We start from the raw sequence: 10490 nt of genomic DNA, 5'->3' as shown, positions 1-10490 counted from the left end.
TCGAAAGTGGGAATTCTATATTGCATATAGGATTGAGTAGGGCAAGTTCTTGAACTCGGGCATCGGGGAACAGATTCGTGGTTAGGATAGACATATACCTAATTGCCTTGCTTGGTTGATTTACAGGAATTATAAATGCGTTCTTGTTGATTCTAACTCCATAGACATATAGGCGTTAGGTTAGCTTGAATAGGCGAGTAAGAACTCGACAGATTCTTATGAGCAATATTAACTCTGTCAACCAATAAGCTAGATAAATTAGTCGGTCAATTCAATTGAAGAATACAATAGGATTGTTAGATAGCCCATAACCCTAGATCGTTTTCATTACATTGATATCATTAAAATCTGCTCTTTCTCTGTTCAAAGTTTATTATTTATATTTTTCTTATTTAATTATAGTTAGAATAAAATATTTTTAGATTTAATTCTTGTTTAGATAATTAGGATAGTCTAATTTAGTTAATAGCTAATCATAAGTCCTCGTGGGTTCGACATCCGACTTTTAGTCACTTTATTACTTGACGACCGCGTATACTTGCGTGAGTGTGTTTGGTCGCAACATGAACCCAAAGAGGAGAATAATACAAGACATGCTATGGCCGTGACTACGAGAAGTGGAAAAGGTGGAGATGCAACCACCTCAAATCAAAGAAGAATTGTGGATGATGATGTTTTAGTTCAAGAAGATGAAATTCCAAGTAATGTGGTTCAAGCTAATAATGAAGTGAGAATTGACATTGATGAAAATGTGGAGAAGACGCAAGAATAGGTGAACCCATCTAGGGAAAACATGATTGACATACCGGAACCGGTAGTGCCAAAGGCTAAGGCACAAATGCCAAGGCCTCCTCCTCCATACCCTCAAAGGCTTGCAAAGTAAAATAGTGAGAACCAATTCAAAACGTTTATTGACATGATGAAGAGTTTGTCTATCAATGTACCATTAGTTGAGGCATTAGAACAAATGCCGGGTTATGCAAAGTTCATGAAGGACTTGGTCACCAATAAGAGGTCGATGAAATGTGAAACTATCAAGATGACACATCAAGTAAGTGCTATTGTGCACTTAATGACTCCGAAATTGGAAGTTTCGGGGGCTTTCACAATCCCTTGCACTATTGGGAGTGCCGACTTTGCCAAAGTTTTATGTGATTTGGGGGCAAGTATCAACTTGATGTCCTACTGTATGTTCAAAACTTTGGGAATTGGGCAACCAAGACCCACATCTATGAGGTTGCAAATGGCGGATAGCACTATGAAGAGGCCATTAGGAATTATTGATGATGTGTTAGTCCGAGTTGGTAAGTTCATCCTTCCAGCGGACTTTGTGATCCTTGATTGTGAGGTTGACTACGAGGTGCCTATTATCTTGGGTAAACCTTTCCTTGCTAGGGGGAACACTCTTATTGATGTGGAAGCCGGTGAGCTCATTTTCTGGGTGGGAGACGAAAAGGTGGTTTTCCATGTGTGCAAATCGATGAGGCAACCAAATAGCAACGAAGTATGTTCGTTCGTGGATTTAGTGACAGAAGTAATTATTGATGATGCTAGTACTGTGATAAATGTTGAGGATACCTTGGAAGCTGTGCTGCTCAATGATGATGATAATGATGATGATGATGAGAAGGAAGGCTTTGTGGAATGTGTCAATACTTTTCAAGGAATGGGGTCATATACTTATGAACCCCAAAAATTGCCCTTAGATCTTGAGAACCGAAAGACTCCTCCAATAAAGCCCTCAATCGAGGAGCCTCCCACTTTGGAGTTAAAGTCTTTGCCTTCACATCTCAGGTATGAGTTTCTTGGCCCTTGTTCCACTTTACCTGTTATTTTTTCCTCTTGATTGACTAACGTGCAGGTAGATTCTACTTTGGCAGTGCTCCAAAGGAGGAAGAAAGCTATAGGTTGGACATTGGTGGATATTCGGGGTATAAGCCCCGCCTTTTGCATGCACAAGATTATTTTGGAGGAGGATGCCAAACCCTCCGTGGAACATCAAAGAAGATTGAATGAAGCAATGCAAGATGTAGTGAAGAAGGAGATCATAAAGTGGCTGGATGCCGGGGTTGTTTACCCTATTTCCGATAGCTCATAGACTTCTCCGGTGTAATGTGTCCCAAATAAAGGGGGCATGACTGTGATAACTAATGACAAGAATGAATTGATCCCCATAAGAACTGCCACTGGGTGGAGAGTATTCATGGACTATAGGAAGCTCAACAAAGTCATTTGGAAAGATCATTTTCCATTTCCATTTCTTGATCAAATGTTGGATAGGTTGGCCGGACGTGCTTTTATTGCTTCTTGGATGGATACTCTGGCTACAATTAGATTCTTATTGCTCATGTGGATCAAGAGAAGACCACTTTCACTTGTCCATATGGTACATTTGCATTCTCGAGCATGCCATTTGGGTTATGTAATGCACCGGCGACTTTTCAACGGTGTATGATGTCTTTTTTCACCGATATGGTGGAAGATATTGTTGAGGTCTTCATGGACGATTTCTCCATCATTAGGAAATATTTTGATGATTTCTTGATCAACTTGGACAAGGTATTGGCAATATGTGAGGAAACTAACTTGGTTTTGAATTGGGAGAAATGTCACTTCATGGTCAAGGAAGGCATTGTCGTCGATCACAAGATTTCAAAGTATGGTATTGAGGTTGATAAGGCCAAAGTTGAAGTGATCTCCAAACTCCCTCTTCCTACATCCGTGAAGGGAGTGAGGAGCTTTTTGGGTCATGTGGGGTTCTATCTCCAATTCATCAAGGATTTTTCTAAGGTGGTGAACCCTTTGTATAAACTTTTGGAGAAGGATGCCAAGTTCTATTTTAATGTATATTGCATGAAGGCATTCAAGTTGCTTAAGTTCAAGTTGACTACTACTCCTATTATTACCGCACCAGATTGGAGCATGCCTTTTGAGCTTATGTGTGATGCAAGTGATGTGGCGGTTGGAGCGTTGTTGGGGCAACGTATCAACAAAATCGTCCATCCGGTCAATTATGCAAGAAAGACCATGAATGATACCCATGTCAACTACACAGTGACCGAAAAAGAGCTCCTTGTTATTGTCTTTGCTATGGAGAAGTTTCGCCCGTACTTGATGGGTACAAAGGTGATTGTTCACACCGACCATGCGGTGCTTCGGTATGAGCAAGAAGGATTCTAAGGCAAGGTTGATGCGGTGGGTGCTTCTATTGCAAGAGTTTAATCTAGATATTCAAGACTGCAAGGGTAGTTAGAATCAAGTGGCAGACCACTTTTCCCGATTGGAGGAGGAGGGGAGGCCACATGATGGCCTTGAGATAAATGATTCATTTCCAGACGCAAAACTCCTAGCCATTTCTATTATCGGGATGCCATGGTTCGCCAACTTTGCCAATTTTCTTGTGAGTGGCATTGTACCGAATGTGTTCTCTTCAAACCAAAGGAAGAAGCTCAAACAGGATTGCCTTGACTATTATTGGGATGAGCCGTATCTTTTCCGGATATGTACCTATGGTGTGATCCGACGATGTATGCTGGAGGAAGAACAAATGGGTATTCTTGAGGCTTGCCACTCTTCACCGTATGGTGGTCACCATGGTAGAGCAAGAACGACGGCAAAAGTTTTGAGTTGTGGATTCTATTGGCCTACTCTCTACAAGGATGCTAGTTAGCTTGTCAAGTGGTGTGATGAATGCCAAAGGGACGGTGGAATCTCAAAGAAGAATGAAATGCCTCTCACCACCATTTTGAGATAGATATTTTTGATGTGTGGGGTATTGATTTTATGGGTCCGTTTGTTAGCTTTTGTGGGAACGCCTACATTCTAGTTGCGGTGATTATGTATCTAAATGGGTTGAGGCCATTGCTTTGCCCAACAATGAAGAAAGGAGTGTGGTGGCATTCTTGAAAAAGAACATCTTCACGAGGATTGGTACCCCAAAAGCCATTATTAGTGATGGGGGTTCGCATTTTTGCAACAAGGCTTTTCATACCTTACTCACAAAGTATGGTGTCACTCACAAAGTATCTAACCCCTACCATCCTCAAGCAAACGGACAAGTTAAAGTCTCCAACCGGGAGATAAAGAGTATTTTGTCAAAGACAGTCAATGCCAACCAGACGGATTGGTCAAGAAAACTTGATGATGCTCTTTGGGCTTATAGAACGGCCTACAAAACACCGATCGAGATGTCTCCATACCGGTTAGTGTTCGGGAAGGCATGCCATCTTCCGGTAGAACATGAGCACACATCCATGTGGGCTTTGAAGAAGTTGAACCTTGAATAGGATGTCACGAAAAATCTAAGGATGTCACAATTGAATAAGCTTGATGAATTCTGGTATCATGCCTACACAAGCTCGTCTCTTTACAAGGAAAAGATGAAGTACTTCCATGACAAGTACATCCATAATAAGGAATTAAAAGAGAGTGATCTTGAGCTATTGTTCAATTCCCAGTTACGGATGTTTCCGGGCAAGTTGAAGTCAAAGTGGAGTGGGCCCTTTGAAGTGGTAAATATAACCCCCTTTGGTGCTCTAGATTTGACAAATAAGAATGACGGGGTGTTTAGAGTCAATGGGCACCGGGTAAAACATTATCTTGGAAAGGGTGATGATGGCCACATTATGGCGGTCCTTTATTTCAAATGATTGGTAATCTGCGTCGTGCCGCGATATTAAATCAGGCGCTTCTTGGGAGGCAACCCATGTGTCCTTTTCTTTTTCTTTTTATCTTTCTCCTTTGTTAGATAGGCTTTGTTTTGTGCTAACTAGTTTTGAAGTATATGCAGGAATGGTTGTGCATTGCAGGGACTAAGAAAGAAAAATTGGCTAAGTGTCAAAAGAGAGCGGACCGCACCATAATTATACGGACCGCACAATCACTTTTGAGGCCGCACAATTCAGTGTGCGGTCGCATAACTAAAAAACCAAAAATGCATGTTCTCTGAAGTTTAGTTTGTCAAAATTCCTTAACAATTTGCGGCCGCACACAAAATTGTGCGGTCCGCACAAATTCTGCGGCCGCACTCACTTTTGTGCGGACCGCATAACTTCTTCAAATGATCAGGTAAAAAGTGTGGACCGCAAATTGTGTGGCCGCACTCAGGTAAGTTCTGGGGCCGACGGGTTAACCTATAAATAGGGGTTTTCAATACTTTTCACACTTTACAATATCTGAACTCTCAAGCCCTAAGGAAATAAAGTGCATCCCCCTCTAGTTATCAAACTTCAAGCATTTCATCTCTATAGATTCTCACCTTCTTCGTTACTGGTATGTTCACTTCATCTTTAGATTTTTCATCTTCTCTTAGTTTTGTTCTTTTGTCTAGGGTTAATTTCATGCCTAAAAATGTCAATAGTTAGTCATCTTTGCTCAAATTCATGTGGGTAGCTTCATAATTGTTAATTGGGCCTGGGTAAATAGCTAATTATGCTTAATTGTTAGGGCCATATTTAATTCTTGCAAAACTTGTATGAATCATAAATCAGTGTCGTGTTAATCCAAATGGTGCAGCAGCACACACTTTTGTGCGGTCTGCAGTCGATAGGTTAGGGCATCTGTTTGCTTGAATTGTGCGGACCGCACTCAAAAATATGCGGTCCATAGTGAAATTATGTTGTCCGCAGTCAAAATTGTGCGGTCCACACTGTTAAATGATCAGACACCTAGTAGTATGAACCTGGGACTGTGCGGCCGCACTCAAAATTGTGTGGTCCGCATTTTGATTGTGCGGCCGCACTCACTTTTGTGCGGTCCGCACTTGGCAGTCTACGGCCGCACTCACTTTTGTGCGGTCCGCACTGCCTCTTCTGAGACTGTTTATCTACAACTGGCCTGCAACTGTCATGCATGTATTTGAGTCATATGAACTTGAACTCTAGTTGATTCTTATTGTTATAATTGCAGACAATGGTTAGATCACGTGGTAGAGGATATTCATTAAAAGGGAGGGCAGAACCCTCCCGAGGCCGAGGACGAAGCAAGGGTAGCCCACCACTAGCCATTCAGAAAGTGATAAGTAAGAAGGCTACGGACAACAGAGTCCCTGAATTATCAGACACCAATGAGTATCTCCCGTCTAGGGAAGTTTCTGAGGGAAACTCTGATCAAGTCCCACCTAACAACCAATCTCAACAAGTCCCGGGTAGATTCTACTTGATTGATGAATCACCTTCCGCTGCTAGTTCTTCTAAAGGGCAACCATGATTTTAAGCCCTCTTTATCACATGCCTCGGTTGCACCAATCGATGTTAATGATGATGATGATGATGGTAGAAGGGGTAATGCTACAGTGGGGGTGTTTATAGAGGTCGAAGAAAAGGGAGATGTGGGAAGACAGATTTGTCAGCCTGACTGCCTTCAACAGATTTAGAGAGTGGTGGCCCCAGAGATCGCTCACTCTTGAGCAACAATTCTTGATGAAGGATTTGGACAAATACAACCCAAATGTCCTCAGATAGTTCTAGGGGAGAAAAGGGTGGAAGTGGTTCAACCAAAGTGTCCTAGATGCACATAAGCACTTGGTCAAAGAATTCTATGCAAACGTGGCTCACATCAAGAAGGGCACCAAGATAACCAAAGTGCGGAATCTAAAAATCAAGTTTGATGCATGCTCCTTGAACAAGTATGTGGGGTTTGAAGAAGTGGAGGCAGTCCAATATTTGGAGAATCTGGCTATGGGTGATGCAGCTCGCCCGTGGCTAGCCGAGATTTTGGCTATTCAAGTATCAACACCTCTGTGGCTTACAGTAGGGGTTCCTATAGTCCGGGCCACCCTAAACTTTGAAGCTAAAGGGTGGCAGACTTTCGTGTGCAGCCGCATTGACCCGTGCTTGAATGAGAACAACCTCATAGTTCCCCGTGTAGTCCTGGTGGCTTCAATTATGGCTGGGTATTCAATTAATGTGGGTGCTATAATGCCAACCAACATCATTTTGGTTGTCCAGAAGGATGAGAGATCCTACCCTTACCTGAACTTCCTCACAGAGTACTTCAATGATCAAAAGGTGGAGCCGAGGCAGTATGATACTAAGGTAAAGGTGAAGAATCCTTTCTCATGGTACCACCTACAGGGTTATGACAACCCAAAGTTCAAGGGTAAGGTAACTACCTCCACTGGCCAGTCTGAGGAGCCAACGGTAGTAGTTACTGATTCAGCTGCTGAGCCTTCCACAGATGCTATGCCTTCCACAACAGCCGGACCCTCCACCGGGACAGCAGACATGCTACCACCTTCTTCTTCCAGACCATCAACTCTAGTATCAGTGCCAGCTTCATCTACTTATCCACTGACTGCGCTGCAAGTCTCCCAGACATTGGCAAATCTCAACAACTGGATGCAGGCAGCTACTTCAAAACTGTCTTACATATCCAGTGTTGTTGCAGCACAATCTTCTGCCCAGACTGCACCTCAGGTACCTGCGTCAGTGGAGGAAACATTGAAGAAGATTTTGAACAACCAGAAGACCATTATGGAGACTCTGGTGGCACATGGGGATGTCATTGAGGAGTTGGGCAAGCAGGTAAAGAAAATGCGGAAGTCTCAAACTTCGAAGAAGTCAGTGGATAAGTTGACAACAGGAGTTACCAAGCTTGCATCTGTTAGAGATCTACCATTGGATTTACTCATGGAGACAGCACCAGCAATTCCAATAGCACAGGCAACACCAGCAGTACCCGAGGCACCAGAGGCAGCAACCGGCCAGTCTGAGGAGTCGGTTGCGACTGCCTACACTGCTGAGGAGATGATACAGATGCTTAGCAACCCTGTTGTCCCTTAGCCAGGTGATGATGCGATACAGCAAGAGGAGACCGAGGGTGCTGAGGATGCCATGCAAACTGAGACCACATAAGGAGTTCTCTTAACTCTATGCCCCTTGTTCTTATTTTTGATAAGCATTAGGGACAATGCTCATTTTTAATCGGGGGGTGGTCTATTTTGATTGATTTGACATTGACATTTGGTCTGTAATAACTCTTATACTATTTTTCTTTTATCTTTATTTTCTCTTTGGTTATGTATATATTCTTCCTTTCCCTTGATGTTTATATTCATTTTCCCCTTGGTTTGTATATTCATTTGCCTTACTTTCCGTAGTTTAGCTTCTTTAGTTTGTCTTTCTTAGTAGTATAACTTCTTATTTATTTTAGTAACTTCTTTTTGATTTATTAGCTTTTTTTTTACATTTGAGTGAACAATAAACCTTTCGTTTTCTTAATGCCACGGTTCTTTCCAAAGGTGGATTTTGTGTGAACCATGTGGCTCTTCCCAACGACAGATGGCGTGACAACCTTCTTAAGGGATTGAGTCCTTTTTCTTTTATGTTTAGGCAAAAAAAAAATAGTAGTAATGAATAAAAGGGTCTCTAACATACTTCACTTGGTACCAACACATTTACTCACGCCCTTATAGTTAAAAATAAGTCATGGGCAGAAACTAGCTCTAGTTGTGACCTTTTGACTCTTGTGTTGACTTAAGCAGTCATCGAGTGATTCAGTCGAGCCATTTGTGAGTCTCAATCTTAACTAGGGTTATTGTGGACCCTCGACTCCATTTTCTTTAGCAATCCAGCAGCGTGAGAGGTGAGGTATTGAATTGCAAGTCGAAGTACCCGTGGTAATAGTCTAGAACTTGCCTCGAATGTTTTTCTAGGCGAAATTCTAAGTGTAGCTTGGCTTGAGAAATTATTGTAGACTCTCCTTTATCGAGTTTGAAATTTGAAATCTTCCATAGCCTACCAATGTGATATCCCTAGTCAACCCCTTTTGAGCCTAAGTCCTTTTTCGTTCAATAACTACGTTACAAGCCTTTATCTGTTTTGTAATGACTCTCTCTCGGCACCCGATATTTCCTTAGCATTCTCGAGTTTGGGATCCAAAATGACCTACGTGAAAGAACGAGTGTCCTTGATGAATAGAGTCAACTCTTGATGCTCTAGTATCGAATTAGAACTATGGTACTCAAAAAGTCAAATCATTGCGTTGTTGATCATTCATATGTGTTATGGGTAATTGTTGGTCCCAATTGATATGTGATTGATTCAACTTAGGCCAGCTGAAATATCCCTTTTTCTAGTAGAGGTGGGAATTGCCTTAATTTTTTGAGGACAAGCAAGAGCTTAAGTTTGGAGGAGTTGATAAGTAGGGATTTCGACCGCTTATTTGCTCTCTTTTACTTGCGTTTTAGCTCAAAAATGCTTAAAGGTATTCTCGAAAACTAATAAAATGTGCTTTTATACATGAACATTGGGAAACGATCCAAAGGATTTAAAATCAACTCATAAAGGAGTCAAAAGTGGACAAGGACCAAAACAAAGAAAAAGGCCCACAGTGCAGACCGCACAATACTGTGTGTGGCCGCAAAACAAAGGAAGAGCCATGCCAGTTCTTTTTCAAAGTATGCAGACCGCACCAATATTGTGCGGCCGCAGAAGAGGAGATTCAGAGAGCTGGTTTTAGGCAAGCTGAAGGAGTGCGGACCGCACCATAATTGTGCGGCCGCAGAATGTCAAGTGCGGCCGCACTCCATATTATGTGGTCCGCAGCAGACAAAGATCAGATAGATAGGACTTCATAGTCAATTTAAAATGTGGATCACACTATATTTATGCGGCCGCACAATCAGAAGCGCGACCGCATTCATTTTTATGCAGTCAAACGTTTTGTCATTTTTAGGGTAAATTTTGTTTTGGGAGACCACCTGAGCCGTTTTTCTTTACTGTTTTGAGTAATAATGTACTAGATTGGCTTCTAAACATTAGATTTTCGCTACCTAATCAATTATTATACATTCTATCTTAATTTATTCTTGTATTTCTTTATTTTTCATGGGTAGTTAAATTTCTAGCTAGGGTTATGGCCCAACCCTAGTGTAGGTACTTAATGGGTGTTTGATTTAGGACTTGCTTGTGATAGGGTTACTGATATTTAGCATAGTTCTTCCTTGAATTCAATAATTAATAGTTACAAATATTTATTCATGCCTAATTGACTTAGTCTCTACTTGTGAAAGAAAGACTAAGTCTAGGAAAACTTGGCTAACAAGAAATTGGGGTGAACTCAAAAAATTGATAGCGCCGATTAAAGGGTTGAATTTAGAGATAGTAAGACCCGACTTGAGTATTTAACATTTGTTTTTTTGCAATACCCATTTGGACTTGAGAAAGTCAAATTGGGCAAAACCACACAAACTACCGAGAGGTATATAGTGGGTAATTGCGTGTGATTGCTATATTACAACCCCGACTAATCAGGCTTGTCCTAGAGTTTCCAACCCATTAGGTTACCACCTAGGTAGAAGTCACGACCCTAGATCTTTTATCATTTGGAAAACAACTAAAACAAAAAATATTGTCTCCTAGTTTTATAATTGCAATAAATAGTTTAAAGTAGAAGTAGAAACAATAAACAAGAATGTGGAAGTGTAATCTAAGGCGTATTGTACAATTACACTAAATATATACCTAATCCCAATTTTAACTCCCTGAGGA

The 10490-nt window shown here is 41.5% G+C and overlaps 1 protein-coding gene across 1 annotated transcript; it reads left to right on the top strand.

Annotated features, from left to right (window-relative positions):
- Nucleotides 1-916: 916 nt before the first annotated feature.
- On the top strand, nucleotides 917-2455 carry LOC138902314 (uncharacterized). The gene is made up of 2 exons (XM_070190161.1): nucleotides 917-1794; nucleotides 2281-2455. Exons 1-2 carry the CDS (start codon nucleotides 917-919, stop codon nucleotides 2453-2455), a joined length of 1053 nt encoding a protein of 350 aa, XP_070046262.1.
- The last annotated feature ends 8035 nt before the right edge of the window (nucleotides 2456-10490 follow it).

The sequence above is a fragment of the Nicotiana tomentosiformis genome, chromosome 12 (assembly GCF_000390325.3).
Source record: "Nicotiana tomentosiformis chromosome 12, ASM39032v3, whole genome shotgun sequence".
In the NCBI taxonomy this organism is placed as follows: Eukaryota; Viridiplantae; Streptophyta; class Magnoliopsida; order Solanales; family Solanaceae; genus Nicotiana; species Nicotiana tomentosiformis.
This window is presented reverse-complemented; position numbering and strand designations above follow the sequence as displayed.

Bases quoted from the DNA above. Each gene is read 5' to 3' on its own strand.
- LOC138902314 (XM_070190161.1), top strand. From the start codon at position 917: ATGATGAAGAGTTTGTCTATCAATGTACCATTAGTTGAGGCATTAGAA. The intron at 1,795-2,280 runs GTATGAGTTTCT...AATGTTGGATAG, and splicing joins TCTTTGCCTTCACATCTCAG to GTTGGCCGGACGTGCTTTTA.